This window comes from Nesoenas mayeri (genome assembly GCF_963082525.1).
Source record: "Nesoenas mayeri genome assembly, chromosome: 4".
In the NCBI taxonomy this organism is placed as follows: domain Eukaryota; kingdom Metazoa; phylum Chordata; class Aves; order Columbiformes; family Columbidae; genus Nesoenas; species Nesoenas mayeri.
The window spans coordinates 33,022,867-33,040,999 of NC_137540.1; the positions used below are offsets into that span (position 1 = coordinate 33,022,867).

The 18,133-nt window shown below is 36.6% G+C and overlaps 1 protein-coding gene across 2 annotated transcripts in view; it reads left to right on the forward strand.

Moving 5' to 3' along the window:
* Nucleotides 1-11,099, forward strand: part of GUCY1B1 (guanylate cyclase 1 soluble subunit beta 1) — a 37,193-nt gene extending 26,094 nt beyond the window's left edge. Inside the window, exons 5-12 of one of the 2 annotated variants that reach the window (XM_080344003.1) lie at nt 2,862-3,092; nt 4,510-4,626; nt 5,458-5,591; nt 6,402-6,599; nt 7,131-7,368; nt 8,197-8,337; nt 10,379-10,533; nt 10,845-11,099. In XM_080344003.1, coding sequence (XP_080200129.1) covers nt 2,862-3,092; nt 4,510-4,626; nt 5,458-5,591; nt 6,402-6,599; nt 7,131-7,368; nt 8,197-8,337; nt 10,379-10,533; nt 10,845-10,977 — 1,347 coding nt within the window. In that variant the 3' untranslated portion in view covers nt 10,978-11,099. The remainder of the gene's footprint in view (nt 1-2,861; nt 3,093-4,509; nt 4,627-5,457; nt 5,592-6,401; nt 6,600-7,130; nt 7,369-8,196; nt 8,338-10,378; nt 10,534-10,844) is intronic. The other variant, XM_080344004.1, reaches the window with a different exon arrangement.
* Nucleotides 11,100-18,133: the final 7,034 nt, after the last annotated feature.

The following is an 18,133-nucleotide window of genomic DNA, read 5'->3' on the forward strand; positions in this document are numbered from 1 at the left end:
TGAAACAACAGATAAATTCTAATCTAATTAAGCTTACTGCAGAGTACCTAGCCAGGTCTTTATGCTGGATAAGTTTCTGGCCAATTTGATTTGATCTGTAGATACAAGGGTGAAAAGACAGAATGGAACAAATTATGCAAAATAATGGCCAGAATTACTAATTTTAAATTTGCTGACAAGGTAGATAAAATCATGAGATAGGAAGATTAGATAGTGCATAAATGATGTGAGCAGAAAAGACATAATGAAATTACACATCCAGTGGGAAGTTTTTTAAGGATGAATCAGTAGCTTTTTTAGCCTGGAGACGGATGTGGTTGTGGCATCTGTTAATAAGGGTCTGTGCATGGATGACCAGAGTCAAATTCAGTAAACCAGCCATGGCCACAGCATATCAGGTTTACCAGATGTGTGCAGCTGACACTGTGGCTATCCTATAGATCTGACAAGTTTTCATGTGTTTGGCCTGTTGTTCTAATCTGTAAAGGGTAGAAAAATAGCACATTGTATGCAATGACTGACTTCGTCACTGTGTAAACTTGTAGAATTTCCAGAGGGTCATGTCTCAAATTTAGCTAGATGTCTTGAAGCACATAGCAGTTCTATTTTTGTAGGTCCTTTTTTTTTTTAATCAACACTTGAGTTTTTTTTTTATTGATGCACCACTACTTTCTAGTAAATGGGAAGAAATAAGAAGTTACGAAGAACCCGTTAGGTGCTGCATGGTAGCAAGAATAAACCTGTATGTTCAGGTGCGGCTTGTAGTGATTAAGATGGTCATTAGGTGATAATGTCTCTGGAAGGAGATGTGCTGTTATTATGAACATTTCCTTAAAAATTATTAGATCTTTAAAAACGAATTTTAGGAGTGCTTTGCTGAATTAAGAAACTTTTCATCCAAAGTATGCATTTTTTTTCCAGTTGTGGCAAGAGCAACTCTTTGGAGTAAGATGCAAGACTGAAAATTACCTGGAAGCATAGATCAATTCTAGTGATAATTCTACACAATTTGAAAACAGTTACAGTGTATAATCTCAGCTATCCCTTGCAACAATAATAATAGAAATAAAATAAAACCTCTGGGACTATGCATGAGTGAGCATGCAAGTAAGAACTAAGACTCTGTGTTATGTCAATTTCCAGTATGGCCACAATCTCTCACCATTTCAGGGATAATGCTTTAAAAGAAGAGGAAGACAAGGAGAACCTTGAAACCCTGAATTCACATAAACTAGGTTTCCATCTACTAGACAAACTCACATAACTTGTTTTCCTCAAATTACCACCACGTATTCTTTCTGAGGTTTACCTCTTCTTAACTCATAATTTCCCACTTTTCTTTGCCACACACTGCCATATGGATTACCAATGCAGTTTCTTGGGGAAATTATGTTTTATCATCGTTAACATTTGAACTTGTTCATACATCCAGCTTTAGGGACCTACATTAGCTGGTAAATCTGTTAGGTTGATCTTTCTCTAAGTTACTGATGTGTACAATAGAAAGAGAAGACTAATGGAGCACATGGTACAGAGCACCTAAATGGGTCTTCTGCTCTGAACTGTCCTTCAGAAAAATCTTTCCTTTAACTGAATAGTCAGATAGGAGATTGAGGAACAATACCTTCTTCAATTAAGCATCATTTAGCAATAAAACATTGTTTTGTTGTTTTACACTCCTTCATTTTTGTAGGAACAAGTAAAGGTATCAGCATTCCCCAACATCAGCTAGCATGGCTGACAGTTGTGGAGGAGATATATTTAATAAATTAAACATCTTGGGAATCAAGCGCAAGGGTTTGTGCATATCTGTTCTGTTTTCTTATTGTAAATGTTCATCTCTGTGGTTAGACTATTTATAAAAGGCAGAATCAGGATGCATTAGAGATTTTAAGAAGTCTTTTTTTTTTTGCTTCAGTGACTTTAGGATCAGACTCTACATGAAAGTAGAATCAGTTACAACATGTTCCAAAAAGTTGCTGCTGAACAATACTGTGTAAATAGAATTGTTCTGTTTCAGTCATTAAATCCAATTAAGCTTGAGAAGAGGTGAGTTTGGCCTCTCAAGGTAAATTATGTGATTCCATTAGTTATTAGCTTTATTTATACTGCAATACATGACTCTCACTGCAAGCAAAATAATCCCTATTAATTTCTTTTTTTACTAACTTTGCGTAAAATGACTAAAGTGTGAAATTCTATATTGAAGACACTTATTTGAGGTTCTTTTCACATAGATGACCCATTTAATATGGAATGCAGCTCGGAGAAGGTTTTCATTGCTTTCAGTTTTATCTGTTGGTTCTGATATTGCCATCTGCCGGAATGTGTAAGGACCCTGTATTAAAACATCTGCTTCATCCATCTTTCTTCTGGCTGACTGTGACATGCCCATCCTCTGGCAGCTGTGTTTGCTGTGGTGTTAATGACATTGCAAACAGCGTTCATCAAAATAAGGATTTAAGTGGTCTGTGTAATTCATTACTTACCACAGGTTCGTTCAAGGGAAGGGGAGGGTCCTGTTTCCTGGCAGGTGCTGGTAAAAGCAAGTGTAACCTGAGCATTGACCCCTGATTTCAGGATGTGCATTTCATTCAAGCTTTCTAAATTGTATTTGGGTGATCTTCAGTGTTTTGTTCACAGAAAGAACTGTGACTGAGCAAAGACATAATTATTCACCTTGAATTATAAAGACTCTCTAAAATCAGAAATACTTACTAGAATACAGTGTTTTTCAATATACAAATATCATTCTTTAATTCATCTTTCTGCTCTAAATATATTCCTGTCTTCATAGTAGCATTCCAGTAGTTAGTGAGTAGCACAGCTTTCAGTTTTTCATTTTTGCTTCATTTTTCTAGGTTATTCAACAGAGAAATGAGGAATGTGACCACATTCAATTTTTAATTGAAGAGAAAGAGTCTAAGGAAGAGGACTACTATGAAGACCTTGACAGATTTGAAGAAAATGGTACCCAAGAGTCTCGCATCAGTCCCTATACTTTCTGCAAGGCCTTTCCTTTCCACATAATATTTGACAGAGATCTGGTGGTCACGCAGTGTGGCAATGCTATATACAGAGTCCTTCCACAGGTTAGATGATTCTCATGCATGTATAGTCATAGAGATTCCTAATGCTACATGCTTCACAGGTTTATTGTAAAGATGAATAAAGTAGATTTAGGATTCTCTATCTAAACAGCATTCCCAGGTAAGTGTGTAAAATTTACTATGTTATGCTCCTCTTGTTTGTAAAAGGACTGTGAAAATAGCCCTAATTCTACAACATCTCTGTTATGATCATGTCCATGTGAATTAAGAAAATAAGCTTCAGCTGACCACCCCCACAATTCAAGTGTTAGCTTGATACCCAATTCTTTCTTATAGCTCACTTCAAGATACATTTGCTATGAAAGTGGCACATAACTCTGTAAAGTGAATGTGAGACAGTCAGTACAACTTGGCCTGGGGTTCAGGAAATAGTCTTGCCCATACTACTGTGTAGCATAGCAGCAGGTACATAGCCTAAGTATATTACTTGACAGTAATGCCTTCAAATACTTAAGCTGTCAGATGCACAATAACTGAAGAGCAGAATAACCAAAATTGTAACATACTTTCTTGGCTTGTGCATCAAAAGTATCAGTATTAACTAAGATGAGCTAAACTGTTTGTGGTGTATATATAAACCTGTGTTCTCAACTGAATGCAGCTGCTGCAATTTCCTCTGATTATTAACAGAAAAAGAATACCCAGAGGTCCATTTAATATTCTGTATTCTGTAGATGAATAGGATACCTCAGTTCTTGTCTGAACAAGCTGCTTATTTTTTCTAAAAATAGACAACAGGTAAAAGCAGAAAATGAGAGAAGCAAAAAGGAAGATGATAAAAACATTGAATGATCTTTACAATTAGGGCAGCTAATAGCACATACCATGTTGATTCTGAATCATTGACATAATTTTCAAATGCAATTTTATGTTATTTGCTTTTTCTGCAATTTGTTTTTGGTGATTTCTCTCTGAATTTTGCAGAAAGATTTGAAAGAAGAGCTTTGTAAGTAGCTCTGCCAGATTTTTCCCAAGGGTGTTCACTGAGTGGCTATAACTAACAATTCAGCCTACTGAGGATGGTTGTCAGAATCCTTATTATCAGAGCTGATGCTTTACAGAACATAGTATTGAAAAGGGAGTTTGAAGGAGGGCACTTAAGAGGAAGACACTGGAATAATTTTCTTTACTATAGAGTAGGAACAGTGTGACAGAGAACAAATGTGATAGTCTAACACTATTTTACAAAGTCATCTTGCAGACTAGAATTGCACTTGAAAGGTGATATACTTCTGATGTAAAGTCCTTAATTTAAATACCTTGTGTTTTAATGGAGAAATGCATGAAGTATATATTCTCTTCCATTCATTATTGTAATCTAAGCAAACTGAATATAGTTACTCCATGCATATTTTTATTATAAAACATAACATTTTCTTTTCTTTTTTTTTAATTCTAGCTGCAGCCAGGAAATTGCAGTCTTTTGTCAGTTTTCTCCTTGGTCCGGCCTCATATTGATATTAGTTTCCATGGAATCCTCTCACATATCAATACAGTCTTTGTACTGAGGACCAAGGTAACTAGAGAATATTCACCTGGCCTTTCTTTAAGTACGCTTTGAAGAGATAAGAAATGCTGAAAGCTCAGAAGTCTTCAAAGAAAATTCTTTGCACTATAGTACTCTCAGTCCCTTTTGAGTCTTTAGCCAAGGAAAAGTCAGAGCTGTGAATTCATGTGTACCTGCTAAGTGGAATGCTTTATAGGGATGTTGAAGTACATATGCGTCATGTCTGATGTTTCTTTGCAGCAGGCCAACCCATTATATGGTATTGTACCAAAGTAGCTTAGAAAGGCAATTACATTTACTTTTGCTTCATAACAGTGTGTGAGACAAACATGAAATGTGTTCTTGCTTGGGCCCATGCGTTCATACACAGTTCTGTGTCCTTTTCTATAAAGAGGGGAGGGGAGGAGACAGGTGACATGAATGAATACAGCATGTAGAGTAGCACCCACTAGGTGTAAGAGCCTGTTTATTTCTAGAAAACTGGACCTGAGAGAAACCAACAAGCTTTCTTAGAGATACTTCCATGCACATATACAACTTCATAGATTAGGCAATACTTTAATCAAACTGCTGTTAGGAAATGACACAGAAGAGAACAAGAAATTATGAACATGAACGTAAAGGCAGATACCACGCGTTCTGTCTTTAAGGTAGCAAATCACAGTATCAAAATATGGGTAGTGTATGGTGTTCAAATGAGAAATTGATTGGTTTTTAATGTAGGCTGTAACTCTATTCCAAACATTCTGACTGCCTTCGTAGTGAAAACGCGTACATATGTGGCCTGGCGCATAACACACGTACCATTGCCCTTATGTAACTGTGACTTCTCATCACCAGGAGGGGCTGCTGGATGTGGAAAAGCTGGAGTGTGAGGATGAACTGACTGGCACAGAAATCAGCTGCCTACGCCTGAAAGGGCAAATGATCTACTTGCCTGAAGCAGATAGCATTCTCTTCCTTTGTTCACCAAGGTACTTTAAACCTTAAGAGTTCTATAACATTGATTTTCATTTTACAATTTTTGATTTTAAAAACATGAGAGTAGTACTACAGAGATTAATTGGTTCATGTATTGATTTTGTGGACTTTGTTATGTTTATACTAAAAGAGGGAGGAGCATTTACATTATTGCATTATTAATTTATTGAATTATTAAATAATTCAATATAAACATTGGGATGGACTGACCCTGTTTGTACAAGTGGGAATTCCTCATGATTCCATGATTTTTGGCAAGTTTTGTCCTTTATTTCTTACTCTGAGAGTGCTAAGAAATGTCAAATTGATTTGGTTTCCTCTGTGGATTCATATATTTTTGAAGTAGTTTTAGTGTAATAGAGCAGTGATGATTGTAAAGAAGTGGTTGGAATGGGGGATTGAATGGAGTGCTTCTTTAGCTAAGGCCATGTTGAGCTACCACATCAGATTACACAGTTATGATACGTTAATCTCCTGTATAAAAGGGGCAGAGTAGATGAAGACAGAAGGGGAAGAGGCTATCTTAGTGTAATCTCATATTTATGTATTGAAGTATGTACATTCGATATGTTAAAGAAACTCGTCAATGAGAATTTTGTGTTTAAATGCAAGAATCAAGAGCCAGGTGTTAACAGGAATGAACACAAATGTTGTAGAAGGGATGTGTGGTAAAGCTCATTACAAGTTCAGAGGCATAAGCTTTCTTCTCTTATTCAGCAATCTCTGCTGTTCATTTGACTTTTAAACGCTCCTTTGGCAAGTTTTATTGTAGCCATATTATTATATTTTTGTCCACATTGCAGTGTGATGAACTTGGATGATTTAACTAGAAGAGGTTTATATCTGAGTGATATTCCATTGCATGATGCAACCCGTGATCTGGTTCTTTTGGGTGAGCAATTCAGAGAGGAATATAAACTGACTCAAGAGCTTGAGATCCTCACTGACAGACTGCAGCACACACTGCGTGCACTGGAAGATGAAAAGAAAAAGACAGACACGTAAGAACCAAATCCTGATTTTGAACTGAAACAGTCACAACAATGTATTATTTATAGTTACCTTCTTCAAAAAATAACAGAATCTTGGAAGGAATAGAAGAGATACTCAAGGCTGTTAATTTTGGAGTCAAAAAATAGACTTTTATTTTAACACCTCATAGGGTATTTCTTTATGTAGCTTGTCAAATGTCATCTACAGTCTAGGATGTTAAATGTACAGGTGTTTTGATGGCTCTGTCTCTGATAAGGAAAAGTTAGGAGAATAATCTTCTTTGCTTCATGGATTACCTAAAACGGTAGTTTTGCAAATGTTCTTACATGCAGTCCCTGTAGCCAAGACAAATTTGATGAATGCCCAAGTGGTACTGTTTGACAGAGTTCGGTGACGCAGCTGTAGATGGCTTTGTCTTTCTGGACTGCCATGCTCATAGGTTAAATAGAACAGAAAAAGATATGTGTCTTGGATGTAGTCTGTATAGTTCTAATGGTTCTTTCTGTTTTGCTTGTGCCTTGCTTTTCTTACATGTTTAGATTACTGTACTCTGTTCTACCACCATCAGTGGCAAATGAGCTGAGACACAAGCGTCCCGTTCCAGCCAAACGCTATGACAATGTCACCATTCTTTTCAGTGGCATTGTTGGATTCAATGCCTTCTGTAGTAAACATGCCTCTGGAGAGGGAGCCATGAAGATTGTTAATCTTCTAAATGATCTTTACACAAGATTTGATATTCTGACTGATTCACGAAAGAATCCATTTGTCTATAAGGTAAGCAGATTATTTTCAATGTGTTTAATCTGTGACTTGTCAATAATTTATTATCGTCATTCTTTTCGATCCTTTGGATTTTAGGCTTTTCAAAATAAATAGTTACGTTCTCAGTCTTTGAATTTTGTTATCTAATATTGAATAGCTAAAGAAAAGTATGTTGATTATCTCTAAATGTGTGATGAAACATAAATGGCTTACTTCTCAGCAGGATGTCTGCAGTCAGCCATTAGGTGGATATAAAAATCTACTTCCATGTTTAGCACCTATACAAGCAGTTTGTGGTTCTGCTGGCCCTGTGCTTTAAGATTTTCAGTTGTACACCTGGGTCTTTTGGTTGTAAATGATTTGGTTATTCAATGTGAATTTCATTCATTCATTAGGACTGAGATGTAGTTGCAGATGCGGCTGTAGCAGTAGATAGGTAGAGAGATATATAGATATCCCATATATATGTACATGTGAATGCTTGTATGTTTATATGTAGAAGATTCATGTTTAGCTTTTACTGGAAATCAATTTTACATCCAGTACCAAGTGAATCAAGGATGTGAGTCAAAACGTAGTGCTCATTTTCTACAGAAATTCAGAAGACCCCAAAAGAAAGCCTCCAGTTCACACCATCAGTGTCATTTTAATTTGTTACATTGTTGGCATATGATCAGTTCTCCTCAATAACAAGCAGAGATTATGGGAATTAGGGTGATTTGAATGAAAGTAAAGGGAGACTATTTGAAAGGACAAGCAGTCTTGAAGGAAGCATTATGTCCATTCTAGTACTCTAAAGCCCATGATAATAAAGTAATTGAAAAATATATATATTGATAGGTGGAAACAGTTGGGGACAAGTATATGACAGTGAGTGGTCTACCAGAGCCTTGCATTCATCATGCGCGATCTATCTGCCACCTGGCATTGGATATGATGGAAATCGCAGGCCAAGTTCAAGTGGATGGTGAGCCTGTACAGGTCAGTAAATGTGTGGGCTTGAATGAAGAGCCCATTGTTTGAGATGATGATAACGATGAAGTCCCAGGCCACACAGGCTTTGGTATGGTTAGATTTTGAGTCGATATCTACAGATCACAGAATGTTAGGGATTAGAAGGGACCTCAGAAGATCATCTAGTCCAATCCCCCTGCCGGAGCAGGAACACCTAGATGAGGTTACACAGGAACGTGTGCAGGTGGGTTTTCAATGTCTACAGAGTAGGAGACTCCACAACCTGCCCTGGGCAGCCTGTTCCAGTGCTCTGTCACCCTCACTGAGAAGAAGTTTCTTCTCATATATAAGTGGAACCTCTTGTGTTCCAGTTTGCACCCATTGCCCCTTGTCTTACCATTGGTTGTCACCGAGAAGAGCCTCACCCTTTATGTATTTGTAAACAATAAGGTCACCCCTCAGTCTCCTCCAAGCTCAAGAGACCCAGCTCCCTCAGCCTTTCCTCCACTCCCTTAATCATTTTTGTTGCCCTGTGCTGGACTCTTTCCAGCAGTTCCCTGTCTTTCTTGAATGGAGGGGCCCAGAACTGGACACAACATTCCAGATGTGGTCTCACCAGGGCAGAGTAGAGGGGAAGGGGAACCTCTCTTGACCTACTAACCACCCCCCTTCTAATCCACCCGAGGATGCCATTGGCCTTCTTGGCCACAAGGGCACAGTGCTGGCTCATGGTCATCCTACTGTCCACCAGGACCCCAGGTCCCTTTCCCCTACACTGCTCTCTAATAGGTCATTCCCCAACTTATACTGGAACCTGTGGTTGTTCTTGTCCAGCTGCAGGACTCTACACTTGCCCTTGTTATATTTCATTACATTTTTCCCCGCCCAACTGTCCAGCCTGTCCAGGTCTCGCTGGATGGCAGCACAGCCTTCTGGCATGTCAGTTACTCCTCCCAATATAGATAATATAATGTAATATAATATATCAATACAATAATATATGTAATGATATACATTATATTATATTGTTTTGTATTATATTATTATATAAATATTATGAAGAGTCACACATAGGTGTGACATGTGCAATTCCCAGACCTTATAATCTAATTATTGTGCTTAACCTTTTAAATGACCAAATTAGATCTGCATCCTTTATGTCTTTTTTTCCAATCATTTCAATCTATTCAACAAATTTCCATGGTGCATCAAATACAATTTATTGAGTCGTCTTCATCTCAATGAACAGAACAATAGTATTCCCTTACTGATGTTTTTGATCATACTTCAGATCCTCATGTCAGCATGAGAAAATATTGCATCAAAAAGAACAGTAGAGTTCCATAGGCAGTTATGGCAATGGTTGCTGACAACAATGGATATTAGTGGAAGTTCACTTATTGTAGAATTTTATGAAGATGTTGCAGCATTAATACATAACTGGGGGAGACTGCATTGACCTGTCCTCATCAGAGTGTTGTGAGAGCAAAACAGGAAATGAATGTGATGCATATTTCTATTTATGTGAATATTATTGGTGCTGCACCTAGCTTAGATCTGTGTACTTCACTTTGTCATTGGGTAAAGAAATGAGAAGGCTTGATGTGGGGCATTACAATAACTGTAATGTTCTATAAGAGTGAGTTTCTCCATACCCCCCTCCTATCTCTTGATCTTTTAAATGCAAAATACCATGATGTTTCCTCTGGGAAGCATCTTTTTCTCTTGACCTACACCATCCATTTCTACATCTTCTCAGCACTAATAAACACAGACCTGCAGAGTATGCCTCTATTTCCAGTTTCTTTAATTTCACAGTACATAATAGCAGCATGGCATGGTGCATGTTCGAAAAATATGCAGTTTGTTCTTTCACAATTGGCAGATCATGACACTGCACTGCAATAAAAAAGTGACACAAAACGCAAGGCTTTGAAGGAGTAAGAGGGGCACAATGAAAAAAATGAACTCTAGTAGATAAAAATAGCATAATACCTGTGTTTAGTTAGAAGCATCAGATCAGTTACGTTGATTTTGAATATTCAAACTTTATTTTTTCTTTCTAAAGATAACAATAGGAATCCATACTGGTGAGGTAGTCACAGGTGTCATAGGCCAAAGGATGCCACGTTACTGTCTCTTTGGGAATACCGTCAATCTAACAAGCAGAACAGAAACTACTGGAGAAAAGGGAAAGATCAATGTCTCTGAATATACTTACAGGTGAGTGGTGCAGTATTTTTATTAGTGTTGATATCTTAAAAGAAATAAGAGCATAAGATGAAAGTATCTGTGGAGTTGAAAATGACAGGACTCCCCCAACCCATTATTTAAGTACATGGGTTCCCTTGAAACCATATGGCAGACTGCATTATGATATACTGTTATTGATATGCAAATATAATCATGATCTAGAGATATATTTGACTCTTTTGTTAATTTGCTCACCTATCTGTAGCATGTTTAGTATTTTATATAGTTTGTGGCATGGAGACACAGTACGTACATTTACATGTTTTCTTTTTCAATTTCAGGTGTCTCATGACACCAGAAAATTCAGATCCTCAGTTCCACCTGGAGTACAGGGGTCCAGTTTCTATGAAGGGTAAAAAAGAACCAATGCAGGTTTGGTTTTTGTCCAGGAAGAGTACAGAGACAGAGGTATGACTAACCAGAGTGTAATTTTTTTTTAAGCAAGGCATAAACATGACAAATTTAATCTAAACCACTGAGATCCATTTGCATTTGCAAAACTAAATGTTCCCTAAAAAAAAAAGGAAGGGTTTTGTACAACACTATTTCATTAATGTGTTTACTGTCTTGACAGCACATTAAAGTCCTTGATTATTTGTCTTTGCAGTTTGTGCAGTCCCCAAAAGAATACTTTTGTGTTTTAAAAAGTCCTTGAAGGAATGCTAAGTCTTTAAATATTTATATCTCCTTCTTATGGATTTCTCCACGGTACTAGATTTTGCAATATAATGTCCATTCCTGTTTAGCTTACATCTGGTTATCAGCACTTCAAAATTCACCATTTGCTTCCTTACAGTGAGTGAATAAATGTGCCTTCAAATATTTAGACAACAGTCTAGCAACAGCTTGCAGGCAGGTTCACACCTGATGTGTGTGGTGTTTGGCAACCCCAGATCTGCTTGTTCAGAGGCTGTTGCATGATAGAGGTCTTGCTTTAGAAATTACCGTGGTGAAAACAATTTATTCTAAATGACATATGAGCCTAAATCCTCTTCTAAAAATGATGTAGGGTAAAGCTCTTTAAGCACTGAGTGGTCTTTAAGCTTATGCCTCAGTTTCAGAAGTCTGGGCCTGTATTAACCAAAATCTCATTAAAAGCCAATGAGATCTAGACTCGTAAGTGTGCTACAAACTTAGACACTCAATGAGGTAACAGTATGCCAGCTGATTTGCGATAGCTGAGCAGGTGCATACATTCCACCCATTGCCACATGGAGAAAAAAACATTGATTCACACAGCCTGAATTTTATCCTAAAATAATATAAAGAGTTTTAAACTAACACTTGGCTAAAATAGTGACAGTCATCAGTTACCTTGGCTAAAATAATTCTTTTAAGTCACAGGAAATTAATTACTCATCTGAATACTCATGTGCTTCTGAGAATTAAATTTAGGCTGTTAAACTGTTTGGGGTCTTTAGGAGATCTAATCTGGATTTATTACCACTGGTACTCAAGTGTATGAATAATGACTTTTTAATGGAAACTCCCAGTTTTAACCCCCAGTGCTGAACTTCAGGGGAGAACTTGTGCTTTAATTCTGCTGAAGTCTGTATTTTAGCATATATTACTCACAATAATGTTTTGGGTGCCACTTTTGATAATACTTTTCTATTTTTATTTTATGTCAAGGTTAACAATAATTTCACATGGCTACCATTCTTTCAAATCTATACTTGTATTTAAAATATATTTAAATGAAACACCTTTCACTTTTTTTCTGCATTTTAAATTATATTCTGTCATTTGTAGCAGGGCACATTTTTATTTTAAATGTAAAATTTCAGAGGGGTACTGAGTCAGGTATTTTCCTTGTTTCAGCCTCATATGTGTTTAACATGAATATAGATTTCAAATAGTTTATAATTTTAAATACTACAATTTCATTTTAGATCTGTTGTACAACAGTTGTTTTTTAATTCTCACAGCAGTCCTGAGAGGTACTTGCTGATGCTGTTTTCTAGTAATAGAGCTTTTTAGAGGAGAACAGGGGAGCAGGAATAAACCTGACAGAAAAATGCTCTCAGACTGATTTTCAGCAGCACTTAAGACTCACAGTTTAAGCACACTCAAAGGCTCTCTGACTTCTGTTATTTTTGTTAATTCTGACCTTCAGATATACATGTAATTCTTATAGATAGGACTTCTCTCGTCATAGGTATCTCTTCTAAATTGTAGTAAGTTTGGGAGGAGACTAGATGTTCCATTGATGTGGAACTGATAACCGTTTTGTCAGAGGTGAATTTGAAAGGTGAAAGAATATAATTCTCTAATCTCTTACTTCCTTTCCACTCTCTGCACAATTTAATCTGTCCATACACAAAAAGATGCACTGACTTTTACTCTAATATTTTCTGAACCGTTTGCAGTTTGTCTTGTGAAGGTACTTTTCATGTTATCTCTGGCACTTTATAGGCTGTATATAATAATTGTAATCCAAAAACATAAATCAGATAACCAACTTTTTATGTTTGATTACCTCAGAGTAATCACTTTGCTTTAGGCAATGGTGTAGTCTTGATTTTCTTTTCAGAATCTTATTCTCTCTGACCTTTCAAACACAAAAATGTGTTAATGTATTATGTGCAGTGCCATCAATTTCGGGAGGGCTGTTCATAACAATAAGTATAGCATGTTAACGTATATTCAGAAACTATATGGCAAATTTCCTGAAAGGTCACTCCAGAATACTGGAAGAGGTGGCTTATAGAAGTAAACATGAAAATATTTCTTAAATCATCCTGAAGATTCTTCTGCTGATTATTCTTTTACTGTGAAGTTTTCTACCTCCAGTATCTTTACGTATAGGATACATTCACATTAGTGATTTTATTCGTTAAATCTCTTATAGAGTGATTAGCTCAGCATTTGCAAATCTATCAACATATTTTATCCTGAAGCCCAATAATTAATATATGGTGAGGAAAGAGGACAAAATACTTAGAGCTGGCATAGAGATGTCAAACCAAGGCTTAAAATATGCTGTCTCTCTGTGAGGCCTGTAGGAAATGACAAGATTGGAGCAGCTCAGCATACCTCAATCTTGGTTCCTTAGTTGGCATCTCTGTTTACCAGTCACCATGAGCATTAGTTACTTCTGAGAAAGACCTGATTTATAAGGATCAGTGTTGCTTTGGAGTGCTGCTCCTTTACTTTTTTCCACTTAAGATGTCTCTTCCATGATACCATTACAGAGAAAATTAGAATTGCATCAGAAAAATATCTAGAACAAAAGCAATGGTGATCAATTACTCATTTCGCATCTGCTTGTTTGCATGTTACAAGTTTAACTATTACTGTGATGATTATTTTAACAGAGGTTCAGCTGCAGTTTCTCTCTTGAGAAACGGATTTGTTGTAAAAAATAAAGCTTGCAGAGAACCTGCGATTTCCATCATTCCTCCCTTTCAGTTATCTTTCTCTTCTGCCCTGTCCCCACATCACTGACGGGATCAAGTTTAAAGTATCTCAGTCAGAGCTGTTAGTTCATCAGGGCATGTAGGAATTGTTACGTTCCTACATACAACTTCTACAAAAGAAATATGTGTGTTACCTATGCTGTGTTTTATTTTGATTATTTACTGATATTGGTTGCAAGTTCTAAAAAGTATTCTATTGCTGCATTGACTCACCATGTTGTTGCTTCAAAGAAAATCCCTTACTTCTCAAATTCTACTTGCATGCACTCAAGGAGACAGAGAGAGATGCTTTCTGAGCTGAGGGAAGAGGAAGAAGACGCTGGATAGGGTGCAGTACTGTCTCCACTTAGGTTGCAGGCAGTAAGGTTGAGTTATGGATGTTACTTCACATCATATCTCTCATTGCCACATGCAGTACCATTGTCCTTTGCCCTGCTCTTGAAATCATACTCACCATTTTTTCTCCAGGCTTGCTTGCTGTTTTATTTTTCTTAATGTTTGATATTGTTATGTCTCTGCTATGAGCATGTATTTCAAGCTTTCTTTTTTTTGATATGCATTTTTGCATGTCATTCATGTGGCACTTCCTACCACCAGATAAAACTGAATATAGTTTTGTAGTATGCACACCGCAATTAACCACTTCAAACTGATACTTCACATGTTCATCTTCATCTCTGAAGTATAGTGGTTATGTAAATCAGTGATGTTTCTGGAAAGTTAGGTATTTCAGTTGTTGGGCAGAACAATGAACCTGAAGAACTATTTTAAAGAATAATACCTAAAGCAGCATTATGAAAATCATTGTATAAATGCTGTTTATCAGATTTAGTTCTGCTATTACCATGCTTGCCATTCATTTTGTGAATAACACTTGATGCACTGTAAATTCCTGGTTAGAAAAAGGTTTCTCTTTTGATACCATCCTGCATTTTCCCTTTGTAGACACTATGTAAACATTTTCTGTATTGAAAAGGGGCAGTTGTTTGTCTGATACTGCCCTTTGAAGCATGTGCCAATGTACTTCTACTGAAATGCTGTTCACTTGCAGTGTATTTGTCATTGATTTATATTAACTGAATTAAGTTGTCATGTTAATAACAGATTGCTGAACAATTTTAGACCACCTGTAATGCTTTGATTCTTTCCTGATGGAGACCCCAGAATGGAAAGGCGAGCTGCCAGGACATGTTTTTCGTGGTTCCCTTTTGGTTTGGTCTCTCTGATTTTCAGAAATAACCATATTTTATTCCTTGGGAGGACCTGATAATATTGTAGGCATCATGGCATAATTAAAGGATGTAAAGCTTGTAAGGGAACATAGTGTCGTTTATCAGCTGATACAGTTAGTAAAAGTGGACGAGGTTTTAGATGCATAGACTTGCCATAACTTCAATACACAGTGCATTGTTATGTTATGTGAATAATATCCATTCTTATTTGACTGATAAATTCTGAATATTTGCATTATAAAATAGGGTAGTGCAATTACTTTGTGTATAAAAACTGTATCTAGTATACCTTATCAGCACAGAATATATATGTATAAATGTTTCATGTTAATGTGCAAAAGAAATTGCAATAAATTATTTTTTCCACTGACTTACAGAAACGTTGGGATTTTCTTTTCAGTGAAGGCTTTATTTCATTGTTTGATACAAAGCAAGTATGTTCTTCATTCCATAATTTGAAGTCCAAGTTTAAATAATTTATGGAGTCATTGTTCCAATGTTTGCAAATGTCCAAGAGTCTTCCATATTCAAGTTAATGAATCACATTGTCAGGTTAAAGTGGTGTTCAATATGTGTAGATTAACGCTCCAAAAATAGTAGATGAGGTCACAAAAGTGCATAGGTTCCTTTGAAACTCTTCGAAAATATTTAACAATCAACAATGATTAGCCATCCACTTTGAGCAGGACGTACATTGCCAACCAAAGCTTTAGGAATGGCAAACGAAGAGAGGAGGCCACAGACATTCCTTTCCATCATCTTGTTGGACAGCAACGCACCCCAGCGCTCCAGGAGAGGTTGCCCTCGTTTCAGTAGCTACACAGCAGCAATTTGCACTTGAAGTTGGTCAAGTTTACCAAAACTTTAATGGTGACTCCCAAAGACATGGGATGTGGTGGCTGTGGTTGTGCATTGACATAATTCATGCAAGTGGAGGGGCAGTAAATGAAGTTTCTGTATTACACTTCAAGCTGAGGGAATATGGCATGCCAGAAAACTCAAATAATGATCTGAGTTTATATTTTACCTTCTTACTCATTACAGAGCATTAAAGCTCCTGTTAAGCTACTCTGTAATAAAACAAAGTTCTTAAAGCACTAGAATAATAGCCCATATATTGTACTCATGTAAGAACTCTTTATCTCAAGAAAACCAATACAATGTAGGCACTTAACCACTTTTATTACTAAAACTGGCCTTCACTTAAATGCCGTGTTCAGCTACTAAGGTTATACTTTGGTTAAATGTTACTTCCATCTAACAATTAAAAACTTCTGTGGGAATTTAGTTCTTTCACGTGCTCTATTGCTTCTTTAACTGTAGTGATTTACTTTTTCAATAGAAACTCTTTTGCTGGAACATGAGGCGGAGTAATTACTGAAGTCTGTTTCAGAGGCATTTACAAATACGTCTTTTATTTTTGCATTTTTTGTAAAATTTGAAACAAGAAAGGGGAAAGCAACAATGAAATTGCAAATCATGAAATGCTTTGCTGCTTGTAATCTTCTGGCTCATATGCTTTTCTTTGAATTCAGGTATGCAAAAGAGTTTGGGTTTCTGTGGTATTATTAACAAAGGCTGTGGCCCTGCAGGGACTCTGCTACACTACTGCTGTCCTGAACTTGGCACTGTGCTTGACTTCCCTAAGCCAAGGCTGAGCAGTGTGATTGCTGCTAATGTTTCTTGGATGATATAATACTTTTATTTCCTTTCCTAATGCAGGTCTTGAAAGACAGCAGAAGGACTTTCACTGGATTCAGTAAATCTTGAGGCAAGCTTGTTAAACACATACTGTCAATCTTTAGAAGTTAAATTTTAAAGAATTTTGCACCAACAAGGCCATTTGATATTACGGCACATATTTTTAATGCTGATCTTTTCATTGACCTTCCCCATGTGGAATTCTATCAAAACTTGATTTTGTAAAATTCGTATGGGTAGAAAATACATGTGTTAACTTTTTTAGCAAAAGCATTATCAATTCTACCATAGTAACAGGGTTGTATTATATTATGTTTACATTTTGATCACTAATACACTTCTCACAGGCTCTGTTGGGATGTTACAAGTTATGAGCCTTATGCAGTCAACTTTTATTTATGTTTATGTGCCATAAGGTAAAAACTGTAAATCCAGTCCTTAGTGTGAACAAACTCTGGGAAGGTAATTTCATGTTTGATAGTTTTTGGGGAAAAAATCAGAATCATAAAGAAGGGATGAGATGCTCATTTGGATAAACTATTCACAGTATTATCACAACAGTTGTTATTGCATTTTTTACTTACAAAAATAAATGAAAATGTTGTATTACTGTGGTTAGGGAACTAGAAAGGCTTTATAAATAAGAATAGCTTCAAAACTGTCCTGAAACTTCAATAAATGGGAAGGGCACGGGTGTGATACTGCTGGTTTTAACTCCATATATGTTTCTGAAAAGTTACACGTGAGGACAGACCAAACAACAAGCTACACAAGCAGAACTCAATTTTTTTTTAGGAGAGTGGGGGCTTGCAAACTTTGACGGTATAAGAGAGTGATGCATTATTCATGAAAATAGTGTCTTTTATCTGTATTGCTGTGATTTCTGTTGAGACTATCCACTAGGTCCAGCTGAATGCACGCTTGGATTTTGCAGGATCTGGGGACCTTTTGTTCACCTTCACTGCAGGTTTGCAGGAACAGCAGACAACAGGATGGGTCTTAGACCTGGGTACAGCAGTAAAAGCTGTTGCCCAGAAGACACTTAATTCACACTGCTGCTATTAGGCTATATTTCATTTTAGAGGAACTGCATGATTTTATTCTTACCTCACAAAGGCATCATTGGCAGCAATGGTTTATTAGCACCCAGAAAAGTCAATTTAGCTCTTATATACATATATAAGATATATATGTGTTTTAAACATATATATATATACA